General features: G+C 39.9%; 1 protein-coding gene across 2 annotated transcripts in view; it reads left to right on the plus strand.

The window, feature by feature from the left end:
* The window catches only part of LOC143988643 (glypican-5-like), a 376,474-nt gene that overhangs the window by 48,423 nt on the left and 300,145 nt on the right, over positions 1-27,906 (plus strand). For both annotated transcript variants that reach the window (XM_077488351.1, XM_077488353.1), the window contains exon 3: positions 18,001-18,695. In XM_077488351.1, coding sequence (XP_077344477.1) covers positions 18,001-18,695 — 695 coding nt within the window. The remainder of the gene's footprint in view (positions 1-18,000; positions 18,696-27,906) is intronic.

Genomic DNA, 27,906 nt, shown 5'->3' on the forward strand with positions numbered 1-27,906 from the left:
CTAACGAAATAAGGTCATCATGTTAAGTACGATCGTATTTTATGACAACTTTGTCCGACTGTGTGTATGCAACAGTTTCAGACAAAATCCGTCGGACAAAATCCGACGGATTTGGTTTTCGGAATGTCCGACCATGTGTACAAGGGCTTAGACAGTTGTCACTGGGACAGCTGTCCCTATTGGAAGATGCTTCCTCACTATTTATTCAGGTGACAACTCAAATTGTTTGGATTTTCGGTCACTTTCTGATTCAGTGGCAGTTGACTAAAGGACAAATAGGGAAAGAGAAAATCTCTCCAGCAGTGACACAGACAGCAATACAAACCTGACAAGGGTTTAATCTTTCCCACTCTATCCAAAACAAGAAGAAATTGTTTTGTTACGTAAACTTTTTGATACCAAACAAAGGATTCCCTGAGCACGATGGGTTATCTAAAGAGACCACACAGCTGTACCTGCCTAGAGACACACCTTTTGAGTCATCTGACTGAGCCATCTGATAAAAGCAGGTTAATCAATGGTATATATGTACACTTGAGCAATTGGGTTATGAGAACAACAGGCTGTTTAAAAATGAAGGAAAGGCATAAAAAACAGGGAGTTCCACCTGCTAGCGCAGTTTTTTTTCTTTTTAAGAAACATGTACAAAGGTAATATAATGTGCATTCCCTTTCATACACTTTGTAGTAATAGTGTGTCTCAGATAAATGAATCAAATGCTGAACCCCTCTCGTCTGTTTAAAATCTCGTGCTTTCTACAGTAAACCAAAGTTCCCATCAATGAGATCAGTAAGTCTTTAGCAATGTACATCACTTTTAAAAATATTAATCCAGTCACTGTAAGCATTTTTTTTCTCTCCTATATGATGAAATAAAAAGGCTTGCCTAAGGTGGAAGAAGATATCTCACTGGAGACAAGGATAATCTTCTAATTAATATATCTTAGTGGTGTCATCATCAGTGTGTGTTTTGGCAGCATTGAAAAGCATGCTCATAATGAATGGTCAGTCACCTTTGTCTGACCATGCTGCCTTTTAACCAGCGCTGTGGTTCTCCGGTGTCTGTATGAGCAGATGTTGTCTCCCAGAGGGTGATAGAAAGTTTGGTTTTAGGAACATGTAACCAGGTTCTGATTTCATCCAGCAGAGAGCATTTTATTGCAGAACTGCCAAGAATTTCCCTGTGTAAGTGAGAAACTGCTGACAGCCCTCAGAAGAGCTCATTGTTGTAGGGGTGAGGTTTCGAAATCCTTAATTATTGCAAGATGTTCGAGGGAATATGGCCAAAGTAGAGGCTACAGAACAAGGAAATATTCTCAGATTTACCTGAAATAAAAATGAATGAATGTGTAAACAGTGTTTTTAATTTGATCTTTTTTCTTATAATCAATTTTCCTGTCCAACAGTTAAAATTGAACTTTTCAAATAGTACAGTGCTATCATTTTGTGCCAGTACATAGATTCAGCAAACCTTCACAGCAACAGGTAACTGAGGAGTCAGCAGAAATTGGGCGAAAATAATGGATAAAATGAAAAATAGAGATCTAATTACAGTTTACAATTAGAACATTTTATGAGATGTAACTGGTTGTCTTTTTTGTTCTAATGTTACAGCTGTTTCAACTTTAGTATGGCAATATACAACAAAATTGAACCACTTATAGGTTGTTTAAGGATAAACTACACTATTTAAAGCCTAACTCCAGCCAAAAATGAAATTTAAATAGTGCATTGTGCATCTATTATCTTACTATGCAGTCTTGATTACAGAAACCTCTTCCCAATCGATTCCACAATGTGATGGATCAAAGTCATAGTTTCCTCTACGAGCCAAGCTAATTTCCTGCACTGGGAACCAGCTTAGTTCAGCTCACTCTGCTCTTCCTCCCAGGGCACCTACCCTAAGTTTACATTAGACATTAGAATAGTGGAAAGTTGTCAAATTAAGATTTTTTAATACATTGTTATGATGTATCTCATATGCCCAATGGTCACAATTAGTTAAGTTAGTTAAAGTAAATGTAAAGCTTTGATTTTTTTTTAAAATAACAAACCTAACAAATCATACTTACCTCCACTGTGCAGTTCGTTTTCCACAGAGTGGCTCTGATCCTCGACTTCTGGGGTCCCTCGGGCGGCTCTCGCGGCTCCTCCTCTTTTCAGATAAGCCCCAGGAGAAGCACTCTCCCGGGGGGTTACATTGTGGGCACGCTCCCGAGTCCATTCTGCATCCATAGATGCCGAATGTAGGACTCAGCCCCGCCCCCGACGTCCGCATCATTGGATTGGCAGCAGTGGGAGCCAATGGCTATGCTGCTATCAATCTATCCAATCAAGAGCCGAGAACCCCGGGCAGAGGGGAAGAAACACAAGGGTTTACATCCCCTTTAAGTTGACCTAGTTGATCTGCACAATAAGGAAACGAGGAAACCAATCAGGGCACTGATACAGAAAGAAGTTCTGGACTTACATGTGTTCTTGACTGAGTATTATAAGCAGTAATTGTTTACTTTTTTCTTTATTTTCCTGAGATGACCTTGCTCTAATTAGATAAGTCACAATCAGGGTCATGCCAAGGGTCTTATAGCAGACAGTATTAATGAGACTTGAAGTCCTACAGAAGCCTTGTGCAGCCAATGTTGGTTAGCATGAGTATCTACAGCTGGAGGCATAGACTAGACGTGTGAACTAGAGATATAGTCAGGAAAGTGCAGTTGCAAGTGTAGTTGGAGTTCAAGAAACATCAGAAAATGTGAAGTTGCAATAGTTGATCCAGAACACAGTACAAAACTCACCCATAAGCTAATAAACTCTACTACAGGCAAACTGAGATTGTCATAAAGGCAACGGAACAAGTCAGGATGAGGTCCAGCACAACCAAAATAGCTGATCAGAGAGACCTCCTATGAACAACAGCTGGGTCTCAGAAGTGAACAGGTTTCCATTTTCTGCCTAAAAGTGAAAACCCTTGTAAGAAGTATTACTACAAATACAGTAGATCTGTTCCAAATGCAGATAGACAATAAATGATATAATAATTAAGTTGCTCCCCAAATACTGTAGGTGACCTACTGTGCAAATTCAAAAGGTTGCGGTAGGGGGTGCTGTGATATAAACTTATAATGAATCCATCGTAAGGAATAAATAGTGGAAAAATATATATAAACAAAATGTCTATTGGAAAAGGCCATCAAACTTCAGTGAAATATCCAAATATATTGTGATATATTCAAACAAATTGTGATAAAATCCTCCACTGCTTTATTTATATCCGAATCACACCCAATGTGCTCAAGTAAAAAAGACCTGCTCACCAGATAGCCATGTGTCAGTGCTGGGCTCAGCCCTTCCTTCTCTGAGCTGGCCGCTCAGCTGTTGGCTAATTGCCAGCTCCTATCTCTCCACAATGACTCACCTGTTGATATCCTGCTTGACGGTCCTGCTTAATTTAGCCACCCAGCCCAGATGATTTCTGCCATCGGCATGGTCACATCTCTAGAGACACTCTCCTGTGTTCTTGTTAAAGACTTGCTTGGCTGACATTCCTTCTGGCTCCATATCCTGCTTGTTGTTCTACTACGCTGATCTCTGGCTCCAAACATTTTGGCTTGTCTGACTATCCGTTATGGTTCCTGAACTCTGGCTATGTTTTGACTACATTTACTCTGTTTAACTTTTTTTTATTATAATTAAACAAGTGTGATTTAACTGTACTTCTGTCTCAGTCTGATTCATGGTTTCTGACACCACAACCTCTTTAGCTAAAAACAAGGGTCAGTATCAGCAAGGGTAATATTGTGCACAGCTGAACAAGCCAAAGGGGCAAATCAGATACCAGGCAATGGTTAGTGACAGTAGTTCAAACAACACATTTGCAGAACCCCCCTCCCTCTTTGCCCCCAAACATATGGATAAAATATGGCCACTAATTGTGGTATCGCACATTACACAGGGCTGGAGACTGTGTTCCTGCATTGACTGTTTTCCTGCATCGCTGGATCCGGGGTCCAAGGTAGGTAAACTCTCCCTGGATTCAGCGATGCGGTCCCGAGTCTGGCTCAAGGTTACCGCTTTTGGTATAAAATTTCCACCCCGAGCCAGACTCGGGAATACCGCCAGGGGGGTTAATGCCAATGGTTCCAAAAATGTTTTAAAATTGTCCGATGTGTCTGCCATAATGTCGCAGTCATGATAAAAATTTCAGATCTTCGCCATTACTAGTAAAAAAATAATAATAATAAAAATGCTATAAATCTATCCCCTATTATGTAGACGCTATAACTTTTGCGCAAACCAATCAATATATACTTATTGCGATCTTCTTTTTTTTTTTTTCCTACCAAAAATATGTAGAAGAATACATATCGGCCTAAACTGAGGGAAAAAAGTGTTTTTTATTTGTTTTTGGGGGATATTTATTATAGTAAAAAGTAATGCTTTTTTTTCAAAATTGTTGCCCTTTTTTTGTTTATAGCGCAAAAAATAAAAACCGCAGAGGCGATTGAATACCACCAAAAGAAAGCTCTATTTGTGGGAAAAAAAATTTGTTTGGGTACAACATCGCACGACCGCGCAGTTGTCAGTTAAAGCGTTGCAGTGCCAAAATCCCAAAAAGTGCTCTGGTCAGGAAGGGGGTAAATTCTTCCAGGGCTGAAGTGGTTATTGCCCAAAAAATAAAATTTGACGTTCAATAAAGGTTTATTAGGATCTGTAAAATAAGTAATTGATATTTATAATCTAATTTGAGTTGCTCTTATAAAACAGTTTTTGTTTTTTTTTGTCGTGACTGGCACAGCACCAATCAGGGCTGGTCAGACACAGACTCACACTGTAGAGACTATACATCACCAGAGAAATAGAAGCCCCTCCCATAGATCTTTCTCTGCAGATGACAAAAAACAGGGAAAGATCATATGACCACACAACAGCGCTGCAGGATTAAGGTACTTAGAGGAATTAAAAACAAAATACAATGCCATGATGTATATGATTTGTGTGAATTAAGTATGGCAATTAATACTTCTCTGTTTTGTATCACTTTAAATAAAAGAAATGTTACTTTTCTGTCATTGCTGGCTGTAGCTCCACCCCTGAAGTCTAAAAATATCAGAATTTCCATTTGGGATATAGCCAGCACTGATCTCTGCCTCCCTCTCCATTCTTTAGTGTCTCCTCTGTCCTCCTTGGTTACACAGAGTCTGGTCCTACAGCCTACTATTCAGGGGACTGGAGAGAGTATAAATTGTCAGCTTGTGTTATGAATTGTTGCTCCAGGAGCAAAAGACTTTCGTTCATAAAAACACATGCTGACAACAGTAGGAGCCAGGTACTACACTCGGCTGGCTTGGATCATAGTAGTACTGTTGTCAGCTTGTGTTTGTGAATGAACATGCTCTTCTCCAGCTGCGATTATTCACAACACAAGTTGAAATTTTCCACTTTCTCTGATCTCCCGAATAGCAGGCTACAGGTCCAGTCGTCGGTTGTCGGATAGCTAGATGCATGGGCTGGGCGATCTATATGACAACACAGCCTAGCAACCCCTGCATGGATTTAGGTTGGACAAGTGCTATGCTTACAAGATCCCCTGGGGTGGTGGTGGGGGCTATGCGTGGTGATAATTCTTATTTAACTCTTTTATGTGAAGACTGGAAGATCGGGGAAGCAGCATTGAGAGAGTAAAAGCTAGCACCATTAAAATACATCAAAACTATATTTATAGTATAGGCATGGGACTTTTAAGGCACAGCATTTTAGTAAAAAAAAAAAAAATAAGTTTTATTTAAATACACTTAAAATAAGACAATTTGGTCCATATAACAGACTATAATAAAATGCAATTTATAAAAACCAATCAGTCTTAAACACTGCAGCGATTGCACATGGTAGTATTTACAGCTCAATGCATTCCTCGGACAAGATACTCTTCATCAGGAGCTATGAATATAGATTTTCTATACATGCCATCTAAATGGAATGACAAACTTTTAGTAGTTATATCAAAATGCAACAATAATTTATTTAGCACACAATACAACTCAACCCAGGAGAACACTATTGTATCGTGTGTTAAATAACTTATTGTTGCATTTTGATATAATTACTAAAAGTTTGTCATTCCATTTAGATGGCAGGCATGGAAAGTCTGTATTGATATCTCCCGATGAAGAGGACCTTGTCTGCAAAACGCCTTAAGCTGTAAAGACTACCATGTGCAATCATTGCAGGGTTTGAGACTGGTTTTATAAATTGCATTTTATTATAGTCTGTTAAAAGTATGGACCAAAATTGTCTTTGTTAATTTTTTACTAAATTGCTGTGCCTTAAGAGTCCCGATAAATATAGTTTAGATCAGGGGTGGCCAAACTTTTTTCAAAGAGGGCCAGAATTGATGAAGTGAACATGCTTGAGGGCCAACCATTTTGCTTGACATTCTTTAAACCATTAAAAGTCAGTCTAAGTGTGTTCGTCCGAGCACTAATACACGGCCAAACAAGAACTCTCTTGCCTTTGTGCTGTGTGTGGTGAATAGATGAGCTTGGGCGTGTTATTTGGATATACCGTATTTATCGGCTTATAACACGCGCCTTAACTTTAAAAAGGTTCTCTAAAAAAGTTTCAGGACAAAAAATCTTAAATTTTAAATAAAGAACTGTGAAACAAAATAGGGGGCAGTGCCCATCAATGCAGCCTCACAAGTGCCATGAATGCAGCACCCACTGCATTGCCATGAATGCAGCACCCACTCCATTGCCATGAATGCTGTACCATCTCCATTGCCATGAATGCTGTACCATCTCCATTGGCATGAATGCTGCACCCACTCCATTGGCATGAATGCAGCACCCACCGTATTGCCATGAATGCAGCACCCACTGTATTGCCATGAACGCAGCACTCCATTGCCATGAATGCAGCACCCACTCCATTGGCATTAATGCAGCACCCACATTGACAGGAATGTAGACTCACCATTGCTGTTATTCGTTTTTGATTGGCTAGCACCATTAAAAGTTGTAATTGGCAAGTGCTGAGGTAAGAATTTAAACACATAGTTTACTGGGGAATTTATATTTTATTTTGAGCTTATATAACACTTTCAAATACACTAGAATCTTTAGAGCTCTAAAAAGATAGCAACTTTCTTTGTCCCCCTCTGTAATAGGATGTTGTTTTTTGCAGAATTGCACTAAAAATAGCCAGGTATGATGAATTCACATATAAAGGGAGTCCCATGCCTGAGCGGTTTCAAGTTCATTCTAAGCTTAGCCTCTGATGCAGCCGGCGGTGATCAGTGAAACTGGTCAGGCACGGACATCCTTTCCAACTCTCAACTTTAAACACATGGAAAATGTATGCTTACAGATGGGACTTTTTCCAGATGACCAGAATAAGCTCTGAAGGATTTTCTGTTTGCACAATGACTGATAAGTATATCTCCTTTCCACACATATGTGACTGTTGAAGCATTTGATGGAGCTGCTATATGCAATGTTGTATATTCATCCTTTGGCAAGAGGGCTACCTTAATCTTATGGATAATCCACTATATGCTATCCATTGCCAATTAATCGCTATTATCTATGGTACGAAATGGAAAAGAAGGGGTATCGTCGCGGTGCTTACAGATAATAATGGAAACCATATAGTTAAAAAAATATATATCATTTTAATGAGAATAAAGTTAAAACAAAACAGGGCCAATTCGTTCATGAGTATTCAACATTTCATGATGAAGGTGGTCATATGGCGAATGTTCAGCTTAAACAGAAGTTTCATATTCATATATTAACCCGACATATTTCGCCTAATAGCTTCATCAGGGGATATTCAAATCAGTCTGGAAATGCGTAATACTGTACAAAAAGGAACAAAATAAGTACAAGATATCAAAAAACATATATGCATCATTAAATATAAAAGTATATATCACTCGACAATGCCTGTCCCTAAGGAAGGAGAACCTACCGTGCCAAACTTCCTGAATAAATTGTATAGGATATTTATAATAGTTTACCATACAAAGAAATTTGGCACCAGAATCATAGTGAGGTGCCAAGGTAATAAAACAGAGATAAGGAAAAATCCGAATACAGACTGAATACTCATTGAAAATGAATAAATTCAGAGCATGGGGTGGAGGGCTCCTGGGGTAAAAAAAATGTAATCCAATAAGAATGTACTATACAACTCTAGAAAAGAAAAGGAATAATAAAAAGTAGTTGGTAAATAAAAAAGGAAATAGGAAAAAAAAGAAGAAAGGGGGATTGTACCAGAAAGGAGTAAAAAGCAATGATAACAATATGTAGGACAGGGGTAGATTTAGCGCCTCGTGGTCAGATATACTCGTTGATCAGATTGTGGGTTAAAGGATCAAGCAGGTACTAAGGTTTTAAGGAGATTTTTATATGGAAAGATGTGAAGATTGTAAATAATGGAAAGAACCATTGATGTCAAAAATTGTATTTAAGAAATATCAGTAACAAGATCAAAGATGCATCCAAAAATAAAGGGATGCACTGGACAATTGTCTCAATATGATCAATATGAAGAACATAAAAAGTATAATTTGGGGATAATAGTAGACAGAGAAGAGGGGTACTAACATATATCAGAGAGGGGAATATAATACTAAAATGATAAGACAAACAGGAAGGATGTTATTGAGGTTTTCCCAAACTGCAACCATCTTCACTGGGAACATACTTGCACCTCCTCTAAACCACCAGAGATTCTGCCTTCATGTACTTGGGCTCTTTCACTGGACATTACAGCTGTAAATACCCCTCTAATTTAGCACAACTGTGGATGCTCAGGGCATTGATCCCTGGATATAGTTACTGCTGCACTTTAGTGTTTTGACTTCAATACTGGTCTCTTGCAGATTGCACTCATGAGATATATATATATATATATATATATATATATATATATATATAAAATGACATATGGAGTTGTGTTGTGGATTGGTTGTAATTCCATATTGTGTGTAGTTTGTCTAGTATGGTACTATTGTATATGTTATATATGATTTTCTAATTTTGACATTAATAAATACTATTTTAATTGATCAAACAAGTTCATATCATTTTACAGGGATCGTTGAGCTCAATTTAGTTTTTTTTATTTCAGTTGTTCATGTTCCAGCATGTGGCTGGCAGCCTGGCAGTGTTGGGTCTTAGGAGGAGAAGGAAAATGCTGGGTAATAGAATGATCAGGACCCATCAGGGGTATAGTGTTCTCGGGTACATTCCGGTTAACGAGGGGTTTAACTCAGAATATGTAAATGGAGGTCACTGCGGATGATGAGGATTGTCTCTGAGCTGGGGTCTGGCTGGAGGCCTACATTTAAGAAAATGTTGTTGCAGTGACTAGGTTGTGTGCTGTTGCCCTCAAAGACCACCAAGCTCTATTTTCTCAGTTTCTGTCTAAGGCAGTGTTTCTCAACTCCAGTCCTCAAGGCGCCCCAACAGGTCATGTTTTCAGGATTTCCCTTAGATGAAATGGCTGTTGTAATTACTAAGGCAGTGAAACTGATCAAATCACCTGTGCAAAATAATGGAAAGCCTGAAAACATGATCTGTTGGGGCGCCTTGAGGACTGGAGTTGAGAAACACTGGTCTAAGGAATGTTATGTTATTTATTTTATTGGAAGATATGTAGTTTGTTTAATAAAAGGATGTGGTGGCCATTTTACTCCAAAACCTTGTGTCTTTTATCGTATAGTTTGGGGGGTTGGAGGGGATAGCCTAGCAGGCTTTGGCAATGCTGGAGGTTATCTATTCTACACATGTCATGTATGCACTAAAACATGTGCAGAGAATGCTATGCAGTTAAGCAGCTAACACAATAAATTTGTGAGTTTGTAGATTATATTTGCTAAAAAAAATTTAACTTGGATAATGTTTTACTAGTCAGTGCAAAAGCAGTTAATCATATGTATCAAAGGAAAACATTCCAATGCTTACTAAGGATTTTCCTCCCTGTGATAAGCATGGTGTTTAGATTTGCTCTGCTCATATGTGATGTTATTACTGGATTGGGGACTCTGCTTTCTCACTGCTCGGTCTCTATGGAATGTCATTATTGTGCTGACTTAAGAGTAGTATTTGTAAACTAGGCCCTAGGGAGATATATAGTGTTCACTTTGTTACCACCTGTTTTAGGACACAGCCAGAAATAATCAAATTATTTGCAAATATCCATAATGAGGTGAGGTACGGTTTATGATACAATCTTGCATCAATCCTGAAATCCTATAGCGAAATAATTAGACTGGGGTATTGCAAGTCTCTTCTGACTTGCTGGTATAGCAATATCTTGCTCATGTTATCAGCCTTCTGTCCCAGCTGAGCCAGATAAAGGTTTTCTGGAATGATTGACTTGTTGAAAATTGTAAACATATTAGAGGATTTAATTTTGAGTATGAACCAAACAGCCACACACCATGAAAGGGGGGTTGGGGGTAATATTAAATAACAACTCCGAGCACCAAGTAAAATCAGTAAAAAACTTTTAATACAGTCCAGGTAGCATGCCACTTGATATCAGATGGCTGGTTCCTTATCTTATCTTATTAATTGCAGGTATCCAGTCCAACAACTTTACCCTCAGCTTCTTTAGAAAGGCAGTGGTTGTCTTGTAGGTGTGTTTGGAGTCGTTATCATGTTGGAATACTGCCCTGCAGCCCAGTCTCTGAGTGCCGGTTCACACTAGTGCGATGCGAGAACCCTGCAAATCAACTGCGGGTTCCCGCATCGCACTTGACGTGCACGGCAGTTCACACTGCCATATGCGAACTGCTGGAGAGTGTCATTATATGTTAACGACACCCCCATTTCAGCTTGCATATCGCACTGCGAACTGACAGTTCAGACATGAATCGGATTGCATATGTGTGAACACACATGCGATCCGATTCTGGTCCGAACAGAAAAAAGGATCCTGTGCATGTTTGGACCGAATGCGGTGCAATATCAGCCATACTATCTGTAAAATTTAGTGTCAGCGTGCAAAACTTGAATAGTGGATCAATAGTGTAGCGCTAATATAAACAATAAAATATCAATGCGTGTACTTAAAACACAAAATATGTGTTAAAAAAAATATGCGAAAACAATCATTGTACATGTAGATGTACAAATAATAATTGTATAAATAATCATTATACAAGTAGATGCATAGCACAGTATAAACAATAGGTGCGTGAATCCAATTGTGAAATATAAACTTAAAAATTAAAAGTGCAGAGTAAAGTCCACAGAAAACTGAAAGTAAAATTCTTCCTGTTGGGGTGACACCAAACCAGTGAAAAAGGAAACAAGTTGTCTGTAGTCAATCTAAACAACTCTTCAAGGGTAAGTAGATGGATACTCTTACCAGCTGAGATGGACACACGTCTTACGACAGTGGGTCAGTTATGCCCCATACAGACGGTCGGACATTCCGACAACAAAATCCATCGGATTTTTTCCGACGGATGTTGGCCCAAACTTGTCTTGCATACACACGGTCACACAAAGTTGTCGGAAAATCTGATTGTTCTTAACAAGGTGACGTCAAACACGTACATCGGGACTATAAACGGGCCAGTTGCCAATAGCTTTATTTCTTAGTTTATTCTGAGCATGCACTGCACTTTGTCCATCGGAATTGTCTACACACGATCGGAATTTTATGCGATTTTGTTGTTGGAAAATTTTAGATCCTGCTCTCAAACTTTGTGCGTCGGGAAATCTGATGGAAAAAGTCAAATGGAGCCCACACACGGTCGGATTTTCCGACAACATGATCCGATCGCACATGTTCAATCGGAAAATCCGACTGTGTGTATGGGGCATAAGGCTCGAGATCCTGAATGGTCCAGATCAGGGGCTGTCCACAGAGGATGCTTGAGTAGATCTGGTGCAGGGTCCCCGATTCTCCGCGCTAGCATTTACTGCACTCCACATTGCTTTTTATATTTGTCATTTGTGATGTATGACATATTCCAATAAACCCATCGGTTTGACCTGGACTATCTGGAGTCCTTCCCCTTTTTCCATATGTTTTTTTCGTTGGAGCCTACGAGGAGCTGTTCCCAGGCTACCCCTACCTTGATCATACAGTGCTTGTGGAGTTTGTGGACGGAGAATCGGGGACCCTGCACCTGATCTACTTGATCATCCTCTATGTACAGCACCTGATCCGGACCATTCAGAATCTCGAGCCTTACTGACCCACTGTCGTAAGGCATGTGTGTCCATCTCAGCTGTGAAGAGTATCCATCTACTTACCCTTGAAGACTTATTTAGAGTGACTACAGACAACTTTCCTTTTTCACTGGTTTGGTGTCACCCCAATAGGAAGAAGTTTGCTCTCAGTTTTCTGTGGACTTTACTCTGAACTTTTTATTTTGAAGTTTATATTCACAATTGGATTCATGCACCTATTGTGTATACTGTGCCATGCATATATACTTATGATTGTTTTCACATATTTGTTTTAACACATATTTTGTGTTTTAAGTACACGCATTGATATTTTATTGTTTATATTAGCGCTACACTATTGTTCCACTATTCACGTTACACTTTGTTTGAGTGCTAGCAGCTTTTTTATTCATTTATTTTGATTTTAGCGCAGTTTTTTTCACAAATTTTCCAGCATTCAAAACTTGCCCAGAGGCAGCATTTTAAAAGCCAAACAATTTATTTATTTTATTTATTTATTTGATAGATCTGTCTTTTAAAAAGTTAAAAGGGAGCTGAAATGATATTCCACACTAGCCCAAAGCCTCATTGTCCTTGTCCTCTCACTGCAGTCATTAAAAAGTCACAGTCTACCAATATCTTCCATAACAATGGAGCAGAATTGGGCTTTCACCCTTTGGTTCCATTCACTATATTTGAAAAGCCTAGGGATCTGTACATCAACAGATAAATAGACCTCTGGGCAATCCATTATAGTCATTAGAGCTGAGTGGCAAATGCCAACTTACTGGACCATTGTTGTGAAAGATACTGCTTAGCTCTAAGCTGAAGGAATGACAAAAAACAGATCTGAATATTATGCACAATGGGAAGGATGAGGAGGAAAGCTTTGGGCTAGAGTGGACTTAAAGCCCATTTACACTTTCCATTTAATTCAGCTAAATACATTCCAGGTGTATCAAAATAGAAGATGTTTAATGACCTACAGTTTATTTTCTTTTGAAATCAGCCACAGCCTGAGTAGAAAAGCCTGTCATCAGCCAGCAATTTCAGGTTAGGACCCTTGCCCTCTGTGGGAAGCATTGGCCTCTCTGCAGAGATCCGACACAACCCTTGTCGTGTCAGGTCCAGACCAATGAGCTGATTGCAGAACTATTAGTCTGTCTAGGCAAGGGGAGTGCCAGATCTGTGCTTAGAGACCTCTACTTCCCCACAGAGGTCCACTCCGCACCAAGCTTTTGTAGTCTGTACTGTGGCTTCTTTAGAATGAAAATGAGCTGTAAGATATGGATGAATAGTCCAAACTTTTTTTTCATTTTGGATAGAGTAGGGAAGGTTTAAAACTCATGGTCCTTAATGGAATGGCGCTAGTCACAGCGACAGTGACAACAGAGTATATATTTTTAAAATGTATTGATTCATTTATATATATATATATATATATATATATATATAAAATATAATCTATATCTTCATTTAAATTGCTCATGACTTCCATTTGAGTTATAAGTGTTTACTGGTGGGTTTAATCATTCACATACTCAGATATCTAATGCTTTCTAGTTGTGAGGACTACCTGGAGAAGTAACGAGATTTTGGTGCCCAGTCCCCCGCCTTGTTCATACCACTGGTCATTATTCTGCTGCAGTCTTCATACTGTTACATAGATCATTCTTCCCCAAACTGCCAGGGGGCACAGATGTGGGCCAGCACGAATAGGGCAAGCACTGGCAGGTCAAGTCACCACCATTATAACTTCACCTGTTGAGTTTAGCATTATTTGTTACAGTGAACTTTTTTCAACTCCTGTCTAATGCCACTAGCATAAAAGGATTGCTATCACCTGATTGGCTACCATTTCCATCACCTTCACTTAGACGCCTCTCTGCTAATTTTGTACGTTTGCCCAGTGAAAAAAAAATGATCAGCCTATCATTTTAATGGCAGGTTCATTTTAACAGTTAGAGAAAGAAAAACAACAAAAAAATCCAGAAAACATGTAAAAAAAAGTTTATAAATTGATTTGCATTTTAATGAGTGAAATAAGTATTTGACCCCTTAACAAAACATGACTTAGTACTTGGTGGCAAAACCCTTGTTGGCAATCACAGAGGTCAGACGTTTCTTGTAGTTGGCCACCAGGTTTGCACACATCTCAGGAGGGATTTTGTCCCACTCCTCTTTACAGATTCTCTCCAAGTCATTAAGGTTTTGAGGCTGATGATGTTTGGTAACTTGAACCTTCAGCTCCCTCCACATACTTTCTATGGGATTAAGGTCTGGAGACTGGCTAGGCTACTCCAGGACCTTAATGTGCTTCTTCTTTCTTCTTGAGCCACTCCTTTTTTTTGCCTTGGCCATGGAATACCCATTTATGACCCATTTTCATTGCCCTGGCTGAAGGAAAGAGGTTCTCACCTAAGATTTGATGGCACACGGCCCAGTCCATCATCCCTTTGATGCAGTGAAGTTGTCCTGTCCCCTTAGTAGAAAAACACCCTCAAAGCATAATGTTTTAACCTCCATGTTTGATGGTGGGGATGGTGTTCTTGGGGTCATAGGCAGCATTCTTCCTCAACACAGTGAGTTGAGTTGATGCTAAAGAGCTTGATTTTGGTCTCATCTGACCACAACACTTTCACCCAGTTCTCCTCTGAATCATTCAGATGATTATTAGCAAACTTCAAATGGGCTTGTACATGCGCTTTCTTGAGCAGGGGGATCTTGTGGGCGACTTTGGTGACTATGATCCCAGCTGCCTTGAGATCATTGACAAGGTTCTCTCGTGTAGTTCTGGGCTGATTCTTCACTGTTCTCATGATCTTTGAAACTCCATGAGGTCAGATATTGCATGTAGCCCCAAAACAAGGGAGATTGACAGTTATTTTGTGTTTCTTCCATTTGCGAATAATCACAATAAACTGTTGTTACCCTCTCACCAAGCTGCTTGGCAATGGTCTTGTAGCCCATTTCAGCCTTGTGTAGGTCTACAATCTTGTCCCTGACATCCTTGGACAGCTCTTTGGTCTTGGCCATGGTGGAGAGATTGGAATCTGATTGATTGCGTCTGTGGACAGGTGTCTTTTATATAGGTAACAAGAGAGTTACCCTTTAAGAGAGTGATCCTAACCTCAGCTCATTACCTGTATAGGGAGACACCTGGGAGCCAGAAATCTTGCTAATTGATAAGGGATCAGATACTTGTTTCAGTCAATTTATAACTTTTTTGAACTGCGTTTTTCTGGATATTTTCGTTGTTATGCTTTCTCTCAAAATAAAATAAACCTACCTTTAAAATTATAGACTGATCATTTCTGTGTCAGTGGGCAAACGTACAAAATGAGCAGGGGATCAAATACCTTTTCCCTCACTGTACTTCTTATAGATAACCTTATAGCTATCCCCATATCATACACCACTGAAATTGTGCAGGACGTTTCAATCCAGTGCTATTATATAGAGGCCATGCTAATCAAATGCAATAAAGAAGACAAGCTTTAATGCCATAAAACAGACAAAATTTGACATGATATATCCTGTTCTTCAGAGGACTTGTATCTGTTTCAGGGATAAGAGCCAAAATATGATACAGGAATGGTAAATTCAAGCAGCTGTAGCCTCTGTTTGGCAATACGAGTAAAGAATCTTCTGCAGGAATCCTGTAAGTGCTCATGGGGGAAATGGCTTTGCCAGGCCTCGTTAACTGCAATACCTCTTATTGCCTTTTATTTAATCTGGATGTGTAAATTGTATTTATGGCTTAATATTGTATAAAGGAATAATATATCTGTTTGCTCTGGTCTGGTAATAATTATTGTTATAACATGAGATTGAGAACAATGCATAAAGTTCCTGCTTTTTTCTATACACGGAATACTTTCATGTAGTAATTTTATAGTAGTGATTAAGATAATGGAGCGATGTATGCATATAGTAATATAGGATGTCATTGACTAGTAATATCTAGTAAAAATCATCAAAAAGGAAAACATGGAGAAATTGTATATTGTTATGCATTCATGGACTTATGATCAGCAAAAATAAATTACTGCAGCTAATTTGCCAATATGTGCCATATGTTTGGAGAAATTGACCCCAGGTGATCATTATCCGTTTAATACTAAGCAGGAGGTATGACAAATGCACTTCAGGAGTTGGCTTCCTTTTAAGATTCAATGTCAACTGGTACTTAGTTGCCCAAGTACTTACTGCACAACAGCAAGCAACCGACATCTTATACCTGGGTCAACAGTAATGTCAGAACGAATTAAGGTAAATTCTAAGGCAGCAGTGGGCCGAAAACACATGGTGTAGGAGAAATGGCAAGTGCAAAATAATACTAAAAGGGGATTTGATACATGTGGCACAGAGCATACATACAGGGATAGAATTGGAAAGGGGCCATAAAGCAGGGCTGAAGGACAGAGGACAAGGAACTGGAACACAGAGGAGTAACAACTGAGAACAATTAGGAAGGGGTATGTTGACTGAGGGAAGGGATTGAGGAAGGTGTAAGGACAGTATGATTGATAGCAGGGATAATTTGAATCTTTAATGACAACAGGACTGGCACCAAATTAATAAAGTAGAGGTGAGATAACTAGGAAAATAAACTGTACATTGACAGCCAAAATCAGGCAATGCAAGAGATACGATACACAAGGCAAAAAGGCACAAAGCAGACAAAAAGGTGCAGGTTAGGAATTGAGGTTGAGGCAATGACCATTAGCCAAAACATATGTTAGTTTGGGATAGAGTAGGGAATGGTTAAAACCTCTGTCAGTTTCCTTTTCTTCTTGAATGAACCAAGACTGCCTAGCAAAAATGCCAAAGGATAGTATGTAAAAAAAAAAAGACATGCATATGTACAATTTTTGTAGTTTTTGTTTTATGCCTATAAATAATACATGTTTTATGGTTTGTAATATATATATTTTTTTCAAAAGGAATTGAGTATATGATTGGTACTTTGAAAAACGTTTTGAGATAATCTAATAAAAAATTATATTTGAAAAACAAACCCTGACAGTTTTTTTTTTTTTTTCTTTTTTTGTTGATGTCACTGTAACATTGGGGAAATTTCCCTTCATGTCCTGTCAAAGAGATGCATCGGGAAATTAGAGGACATCTCCCAAAGTGAGCTGAATTTTTCTCCTAGACAGTTAATAATGTCCCCTTTAAAAGGGTCTTATTACTTCTTGTTCTGGGAATAGCTTTGAAATATGGATTTCCTCTTTTTTTTTTCTCGGTGATAATGGTCAGAAGGACAAAGAGGGGCATGGACAGTAAGAAAAACTTACTAACCCTTCCCCAATCAATCCAAAATCTAGAGATATATTTTAAATTCCAAAAAAAGATAGAATTCAGGATGCCACACCTAACTGGCAAAGTACTCAAGCAATTATTTGGAGTAAAGAAAGGGAGCTGATACCCAAGTGATTGCTGAAAGATTAGACATGGGTTAAGAAAGGCAAGACAGGCAGAAAAGGCAGCACTGATGGGCAGTATCCTCCAATCAAATAGACAGAGAAATTAAATTCCATATCAAAATAGGAAAAACAACATAGAAATTATAAGCTTCTAAGCAAAAACCCAGAGAGGAACCTACAGTATTTCAAGAAGGGCCTATAAACATTTTTACTCAACAGAAAGGAAAAACTCAAACACAAATGGATCTCTGTTTATTACCGTATATATTCTGGAACACATATTAAATAGAAATAAATATAGATTTCGAATTATACAGTATATACTTTGTGGTGTTAATTGGTTCTGGTGAATAATTACTGTTTTCTACTTTCTCATTCCAGAGACATTTACTTATTTGATTGACTTGGCCACCAACAACACACTTTCCTTGTTTCACAGCAAGTACCGTTCCATGGCCCAGGATGTACAAGAGACAGTGAAGGAACTGTTCACTGACCTGTCCCTGAATATTATGGGAGCGGATATGCCACTGGAGGATGCATTTTCCCGGTTTTTAGATTCGCTTTTCCCTGTGGTTTACAACCACCTTATAAACCCAAGGATAGCATCACTGTCAGATGAGTACTTGGATTGCCTGCGCTTGACACGTCAAGACATTAACCCATTTGGAAACTATTCTAATGAGATGACTACAAGGTTGTCCAAATCACTGTGGACGAGCAGAATGATAAAGCAGGCATTAAACATGGCAGAGCAAGTCATTAACAGTACTGAGCATGCAGGCTTGACACGGGAGTGCACCCACGCGCTGGTGAAAATGCAATATTGTCCCCATTGTCAAGGGCTGACTCTCATCCGACCATGTGTTGGCTACTGTCTTAATGTAATGAGAGGATGTTTGGCCAGCCTGGCGAGTCTGGATGGTCCTTGGAGAGGATTCATCAGCTTAGTGGATCACCTTGCTAATCAGATTACAGGTTCAAATGACCTGGAGCAATCCCTTCTAGGGATCAGGGATGTCGTTGATCAGTCCATTCAACATGCAGAGTCACAGGGTTCTCTTCTCTCAAGGATGGTAAGCCAAAGCTTTTCATTTTCCCTGTGTGCATCATTATTGTTTAGCCCAGTGGTTCTCAACCTCAATCCTCAAGTACCCCCAACAAGCCATGTTTGCAGGTTTTCCTTTATCTTGCACAGGTGTTTTAAATCAGAGTAAATAGCTTGGTATTTTGGACAGCTATTTCATCTTAGCCTTTGTACACACGGTCGGACATTCCGACGGAAAATGTCCGATCGGACCGTGTTGTCTGATAATCCGACTGTGTGTGGGCTCCATCGGACTGTTTCCATCGGAATATCCGACGGACAAAGTTTTACAGCTGGACTATAAAATTTTCCGACAACATGGTCCGATGGGACTTTGTCCTATCGTTTGTAGAGAATTCCGATCGGACAAAGTGGCACGCATGCTCAGATCAAATTCCTAGACCAAAGCTATTGGCTACTAGCCTGAACGTAGTCCCGTCGTAACGAAATAACATCATCTCGTTCTGAACAATCGGATTTTCCGACAACTTTGTCCGACCGTGTGTATTCAACAGTTTCGGACAAAATCCAACGGATTTGGTTGTCGGAATGTCCGACCGTGTGTACAAGGGCTAAGAGAAATTCCCAAAACATGGAAAACCTGTTGGGAGCACGGAGGACCGAGGTTGAGAACCACTGGTTTAGATTATCACAGATAAAAATACAGCTCTATAAAGATGAAGTCCACAGAGACAAGAATTAATTCAAAATGCACATGAAAAAAGGTGCAATTATAATTTTATTGTGGCTCCATACATTTTTCTTTTTGCCATTTTGATAAGCATACAGAAGGATTAAAACAAATTTCAGATATATGATGTCTGTGTCCCCAGTGGGGAGATTTCCACTCATTTTCTGTCCCTGTGACCACACATGAAGTGAAAATCATTCCCTCAAAGGGAACAGAGACAGCAACAAACACCTGACAGAGGCTTTAACCCTTTCCCTCTGTAGTGTTTATTGCTGTCCCTGTTGGGGGGGGGGGGGGGGTTGTCACCTGATTTTCTTCAAAGCACACTTTATATAAATGTGTTCATTCTTTCCTTCACGTGAATATGTCGCTATACTAAGAAAATCATATTACATGTCGCCTTGTATTTCCAATATTAAAGTAAGTTGGCCTTTTTTGGAAGACAGGGAGTCTAAATGTATTTCTCTTGAAAGGATAAAGGTGTTGGTGGCATGTGACACATCAATGTGTGCTCCCCAGCAGCAGACTGTGGTTCTAGCCTCCAGCCACATTGTCACTATTGTGTCCTATAGTGACATGGCGGCCACCAGGAGGAACCATGCAGCAAAGCAGGAGAACAGATATCTGACACATCCATCCGTGTGACACACCAACAGCACCTGTAGCATTTTTAAAAGAAGATTTGACTTGAGAGAAGATTTGGCTTATTACGTGCCAGAAGGAAAATATTACCGTACCTATTTACTTTCACAGGCTCCATGTATTTAAATGTGTTAGTCTAACAACAATATAATAAATCAATGTACTTCAAAATGTACTTCGATTACCACTACAGTTGTGTTTAAATTGGAAACTTCATTTAATTTGCTTCTTCTACACTATGCATAATTCTTTCCAGCTAGACTTGTAAAGCATCTCACAATGTTCATAGGAGAGATTGGAGCTTTAAATGATATCATTCTGTACTCTGTAACCCTAAAGTGGTTGTAAACCTCAGTCATAAAATATGAACAAAGCATATCCCTCTGTAGTGTGTACTTGTCTCATTTAAAAACACTAAGGGGGTTATTTACGAAAGGCAAATCCACTTTGCACTGCAAGTGCCCTTGGAAGTGCAGTCGCTCTGAATCTAAGAGGTAGCTCTGAAATGAGTGGAAGCTCTGCTGATTGTATCATCCAATCATGGGCAAGCTAAAATGCTGTTTTTTATTTTCCTTGCATGTCCCCCTCGGATCTACAGCGACTGCACTTCCAAGTGAACTTGCAGTGCAAAGTGAATTTTCCTTTAGTAAATAACCCTCTAAGTGTAGTTTCTGTCTGCTGATTTGTTCCTCTGCTGTTAGCATGAGTCACTTCTTATAATTTTCCCTGACACCAAGAGGGTTAATTACTAAAGGAAAATCCACTTTTCACTGAAAGTGCATTTGGAAGTAAAGTCGCTGTAGATTTGAGGGGGACATGCAAGGTAAATAAAAAACAGTATTTTATCTTGCACATGATTGGATGATAAAATCAGCAGAACTTCCACTCATTTCAGATCTATTCCTGAGATTTAGAGAGACTGTACTTCCAAGTGCACTTGCAGTGCAAAGTGGATTTTCCTTTTCGTAAATAACCCCCCAAGAGAAAAATGGTGACAGGGGAGGAACCTCCTGCAGATTGACAGCCTCAGCTCTGTTCCTCTGAGCTGTGTGACGGGGGAGGGGGTGTCCCTTCCCTCCAATCAGCTTTCAGACCTCTCCACACTGAGCTCTGCAGTGTATAACTTCAGCTCCATGCCCCCCCTTTTTTCTGAATGCTCAGGAAAGTGTATAAATTCAGCATTTTGAGCGGATATAGAGGAGAGAGGACTGCAAATAGGCAGATGCAATTTATGTAGGAGGATTTGTTTTATCTCTGTATATCACCTGAAGAGTAGTCATTTCAATGGGTATATGTAAAAGTTTATAAACAAAATAAATAATATGTTTATGCTCAGCCAGAAAGACTGGCGCAGACTGCTGCAACCCTAGTATCCCGAATACTGGGCCCAAAACAATAAAGAAAATAGGTTCACTGTCCTACATCAACTTTTTATATCATATAGGTTCAAATGTAAACCTGTATGTGCTGACCCTTATTCACGCATGGATGAGTGCAAATAAACCAACATGGATCAATGTGCAAAAACTTGTGTAGAACTGACCCCCGAAGGAGCTGCTGGTTTTGTTGGGCTTACCGTTACCTTCTTGACCTCGTGTGCGTCTAGGGGTTTCCTGAGGTAGATGGCCCAAAGAATTATAGAAACTGACACTGGATCCACGTTTTGGGATATTTATTTGAAAAGGTAGACAAAAACAATATCTTAATGAAGGGTAGAGGGTTAGGTAGGAAGTTCAGGTACATTTGTAACTGCAAAAGATAGGAAGTCTCTCACTATAGAAATCCAGAGAATTACCGTTCACAACTGGATTCTCACAGCTACCGGATTGACCTCCTCTCACTAGGCCTAGCAGCCGATAGAGTGTTTAGGTAAAGCAAAGTCTCTGCCACAGACTTGAATGTAGAACAATTGAACAAAGTCTCTGCCACAGACTTGGATGTAACTGAGAGACGTAGCTAAATTTAGAGAGCTCTCATACGGTATCTTGCAGCTGGTCTGGTGATACCGTATGAGTGTAGATCCACTTAGTGTCCTTCAACTGAGCCTCCAGGCTTCTTCTGAAGCCAGCCTTATGCATGGCCTTCTCCAGAAGGGTCCTCCCCTGGGTGCTTCTCCAGTTGCTGGGCCTCTCCACAGATGAGATGACACCGGACCACCTTTGAATCCTTCTCTCAGTTACTTTGCCTGGGGCTAGCCAGCCCCGAGACTCAGAAATTGGATGGATCCGCACCCCAGGCCATGAGGGCCACGGGGGCTGGTCAGGAGGGCCAGGACCAAACAGACAGAAAAGATTTTCTGGACCGGAACCCAGAAGCACGTGATGTCAGTACCTTAAATACCCTTTCCCAGAATGCACAGCAGGATGACACTCCCACTGGGTTGATTCCGAGAAAGAATGACACTCAATATGCCTAGCAAGACTGCATTCTCACACGTGCCAGTGGTGACAGCGACACCTGTGGTCAAGGAAAAGCCAGTGCAATCCAGCTAGACTGGTACTAAAATCATAATTTGGCATAATTAACCCTAAAACCCAACTGTGATTTTAGGAATATTACATAGAAAAAACACATAGCGCGTGCTCATCAGGAGCCGGCGCTACACTTGCAATAAATACAATAAAAATATACGTGGAAAAATGCATGTTTGTGTATATATATTTTGCCTGCACATGCATTTTTCAACGTATATTTTTATTGTACATTGATCCTTATTGGATTATTTGTACTCATTCATATGTGAGTCAAGGGTCAGCAAATACATATTTGCTTTGCACCTATTTATGATATAAAAAGTTTATGTTTTTGTAATTTAAAGGGACAGCACACCTATTTTTTATATGTAAGGGTTTACAACCACTTTAATTTCATTCACCAACGTGTGAGGCTGTAGTGTACACAGAGAATGGAGAATGAACCAGGATGCTCAGATTCAAGATTATCTTAAGGGATCCAGTTGTTTAGGGCCTTGCGTCCTAAGCCACAACCTTTCAGTAACTTCAAAAGTTTGCATGAATACATTTCTGACATATCACAATATACGGCATCGGTATGCTTTTTTAGAAAAGAGATCCCCGAGCTCCAGTTAGCAACTTTGCGTCGGATGAGTTGATATCTTTAGTTTGCTGTAGGCAGGATAAGTGATTTTTCTCAGTCTCTTCCCCCCCTAGTGATAAGACTGTGCCATTGTGATATTGTATAAGATCACAAGATGAGACAAGATTAGACATTTGAACAAGTCTTCCAAAAACTGCACATACAGAAAAATTGTGTCATCTCTGAGCCAGCATCTCATGCCAAGGAGTAGACATCATAATACCTGAACAAAGATGGCCAATCCTTCCGGAGAGAAAAGTAGATGAAGGCATTGTTGTGGGGAGAGTTGTGATCTCTGTGATAGGTCATTAAAAAATGTAACACAAACATAGTTTTTACAGCACTGAACATGAAAAGGTAAATCGGATGCTTGCGGAATGTCACTCAAAAAGTGAACTGGTTTGTCCCCTCCCCCGAGCCAGAAACGTACTATTTTGGGGGGGGGGGGGGGCGCGAATATAGATTATCGGTACGCGCTTCCAGTTCCGCAATCCTCACCTTGGCGAGGATTGCGTCCCTTGCCTCCTGAGACACGTCACATATCTCAGGAGGCTGCAGAACCACCGTGCATGCACAGTGAGAAGCCAGCTGTGGTTCCTAAGAAAGCCACTGCCGCCTGCCACATCTAAGATGGTGGTGCTGGGGACCTGCAATGGCTGCAGGAAGACAGTGCTGGATCCCAGACACTGGTAGGTACCTGATATTAAAAAGTCAGCAGCTACAGTATTTGTAGCTGCTGTTAATTTACAAAAAAACAACTGAAGGTCCATTTTAGGGAGATCATACTTCCTACTTTCCTCCATCTGTCTGAAACATCTTTTTTTTTTTTTTGCTTAGTAATCTCTTAGTTATATCACTCACTTCTGGTTTCTGGCACTACTATAATTTCTTCAGAACCTGATACACAGCCAGCAGACATCACATAATTATTTGGATGCCTGGAATCTTGCTTTACACAGTTAAAATGTATGTATGTGTGGACTTTAGGAGCCCTCAAACATTCAAGAGTCAATACACATTTATGATCTCCGACCAGAGGGGGTTATTTACTAAAGGAAAATCCACTTTGCACTGCAAGTGCACTTGGAAGTAAAGTCTCTGCAGATCTGCGGGGGACATGCAAGGAAATATAAAACAGCATTTTTATTTGCACGTGATTGGATGATAAAATCAGCAGAGCTTCCACTCATTTCAGATCCTCCCCTTAGATTTAGAGCGACTGCACTTGCAGTGCAAAGTGGATTTGCCTTTCGTAAATAACCCCCAGAGTCTTATTCTATTTTTGCTGCCCCATTTAGTTGCTAGGACACTGGCACAGCAACCAATGATGCTGTGGCATGTCACCATCATCCTGAATGAATTGCTAGGATGCTGCCAGCTGGACTGTACAGCACCATAGGTTGTTATGGCCCACCTGTCAACATCCTAGCAACCAGTTCAGCAATGCTGCTCTGTATATACAGGGCAACATTACTAAACTGCCCTGAATACTCATGTTTCCAGTGTAGACACTCAGCCCCTCATCAAGTACAACCTGAGGTTGTCCCCCCTACTTCGCCTCATTGGCGACATATCCCTGTGTGGATTGTTTAGCCTGTGGAAAATGTGCTGTTCTGTTCACTCTTGTCATTTACACACTCAACCACACTGCATGACAAGGTAGGTGTTTTCACTTTTTTCTTCATTACTTTAAGAACAGTTTTATGACTTCCCTGCATTAATTCTGCTGAGGGGCAACAAAGGAGCAGCTTATATCACTTGAGTTATCTAGCTTCTTGCAAGTGGGCTCCCAGTTTTAGATGGAAAGCTTTGTGGGATGCAGTAAAGCCTTACTTGGCTCACAGCAAAATTGAATCGTGGTGTGAAACAAATGATGAGGGCTAATATAGAGACAGATGCTAGCAGTAATTAAAAATATATTTAACTATTTAATTGATAACTAGATTAAAGGGGGGCTTTTTGATTTGATCTGGGATTCAGTTTTAAAAACAGAGTTTACATATGAGTACGATGTGAATACAATATATATAACCAGAGGGATGCTACATTGACGGTTTGAGGGCACTGAAGGACGTCTTTTGTTTTTTCAATCATCAGTGCAATTTTTTATTTTTTATTTGCTTAGTCCTACTCATTAGTAGTTCTGTGTGGTAACAGCCTTTCACTTTGTTACGGGCTAGTTTCGGAAACAAGAGTACAAAGGCTGCTATAATATTTTCTTTTATAGAAAGTCATTCTCTATTGAGAAATGCCTCTGTGGTACTCGTCACACTCTGTCTGTTACAGCAAATACGTTTCCCATAGTCCACTGAAGAGTTGAGCTGACCTCAGCAACCGTTAAAGCTTCTCCGAAGGCTGAGCCGGGCTGTTGGTGCCAATGCTTGACTCATTTCCCAAACCTTGAAACATCTGCTGGCCTCCATTCTGAACTACGTCATTATTTTCCCTACTGGTTTCCTGGCGTCTGAGGGGGATACCGGCCTCCATCAGCCCTGAACAGGATGATATGGACACATATCTGACTATAAGCCACAAGAGATTGTAGCAGTACGTTTATACGGATCATAAATGTCGGACAGCATCCTTGAGATTGATCAGGCTTGTCTGTGGCACATACTGTACATGTCTCCAAGATTAGCAGTGTGTTAATTACGTCAACAGAAGGGTGGTAAAGTCAATGAGCAACAGGCTGGGAAAGATCTGAATGAGGAGAAGCCAGCTGATTTTCAGTCTTGTTAGTTACGATCTGAAAAAACTGAGCTGTAATTAAACTGTACATTTTATCAAAACCCAAGTTCATTTTTCCAAGCTGATATACATCAATAGCTGTAGTTTTCTCTACCTGTTCATGCACACGACCTTGACATGACCTTTCATTTTGCAGCCAAAAGTGAAATAGCATTGCTATTGCTGACCTCTTTCTTAAAATGCTAGTTGCCTGTCTGTCAACCTGATCCTCTGGCATCAATACTTTCTGAGTCACTGTCCTGGAACTACAATGTTGTATAGAGATCAGGATATCTGACTTCACCCACTGCATAGAAGGTTTAGAAGTATCTATTATGAAGGATTATATACAGTGGAGTCACTAGGCTTCGTGTCACCAGGTGCGGTAAAACATAGTGTCACCCCCAGTAATTTTGATTTGATTTTGGAACTGACCTGCCGACAACAAAGTGTGTTGCTACAAGGCTCTATAGTCAGAAGAAAAAGAGAACGTTGGGAATTTAAATGAGGCGGTGACTGGGTAAGGTCAATTGCCTCCATCCCTATTTGAATAAAGCAATCAGGACGACTGGGGGTTGGGACTTTAAATGAAGCAGGCAGGTGTAAAACATTTAAATTTATTGGAAAATCAATGGTAGGTTGCATGAGGGTAATCATGAGCACACCAAGAAGACCAATATATTCCATTCAGTGAATAAACATACAGCAATAACAATTGACCACTAAAAATACAAATCACATATTACAAGTGATCATTAAGTAAGTAAAACATATAGTTGGCATAAAACATGGCATATAGTAGCTCTATGCATTTTGTGGATTCATCCACTCTTCAGGAGCATGCACGTGGAAATCTGAATGCTGTAGTATAATAATAAGAATATCTGTAAGATCTGACCCTGTCACGGACAGCAGAGATTAACCCCCCTAGCGGTAATCCCGAGTCTGGCTCGGGTTGAGATTTTAATTACAGGAGCGGTAACCCCGAGCCAGACTCGGGATGGCTTCGCTCGATGCAGGGGAGGACACAGGGAGAGTTACTCACCTTGTCCCCTGGATCCAGCGATGTCCTCCGCGCTGTGTGATCGAGCCGTCCTGCGCTCGATTCACAGTGCCGAATGCCGCCGAGCTCCGTTCCCTGCGACGTTACGGCGCACGGGAGCGGAGAACGGCGGCAAATTCAAAAAAGTAAAAGTACACAAAACACACACAGCACTGTAATCTTACAGATTACAGTGCTGTATTAAAAAATACACACCCCCCTTTGTCCCTAGTGGTCTGTGCAGTGCCCTGCATGTACTTTTATATTATAAATACTGTTTTTTTTTGCCTGGAATTTGGAGATTGTCCATAGCAACCAAAAAGTGTCCCTTTTTCAGTGTTTTAGGATTTGATTACATTATTGAATATTTTTTATTATTCTTTATTATATTATAAACTTTATCATACCCGGGATGTCTGCTAGACTCTGGTTTGAACAGATTTAAGAGCGTTATTCCTAAGAATTACAGGACTACAAAATAAAACGCCAGATTTCCATGCAAAATAATTGTACCGCTTTCAGCACCTAATTCCAGACTGAATCATACCACCAGGGAGGTTAAAATAAAGTAATTAGAAGTAATATTGGCTAGGATAAACCCCCCAAAACCACTCTCAAAAGTACTTACATTATCTGTATCTATGCAGTAGCAATGTGCCAAAATGAATCAGAATAACCCCATATGGGTATCACTGGTGGGAGCTGAGGTGGTTAAGGCAGACCAGGACTGGACAAAGATGGTTTCCAAAAAAGGAAATTCCAAAAATTAATAATGGTCAACAGTGACCATACGTGCTAAAAGTAAAAGAAAGATTGTAAAATAAGTTGGAAGATCATATTATGTGGTACAATAGGTCATCTGTCCTAAACTTGGTAAAGGATAGGATAATGAGATGCTAATGAGTGTATAGGTAAGGTTAACTTAGTGAGAGTAGAAAGTTGGAATGATTAGAAAAGTGAAATACATAGAATATTTTAAGAAACCATATCAACCAAAGAGAT

This window comes from Lithobates pipiens, unplaced genomic scaffold, assembly GCF_037356315.1.
Source record: "Lithobates pipiens isolate NorthernLeopardFrog02 unplaced genomic scaffold, aLitPip1_a1.2 Scaffold_18, whole genome shotgun sequence".
Lineage (NCBI taxonomy): Eukaryota > Metazoa > Chordata > Amphibia > Anura > Ranidae > Lithobates > Lithobates pipiens.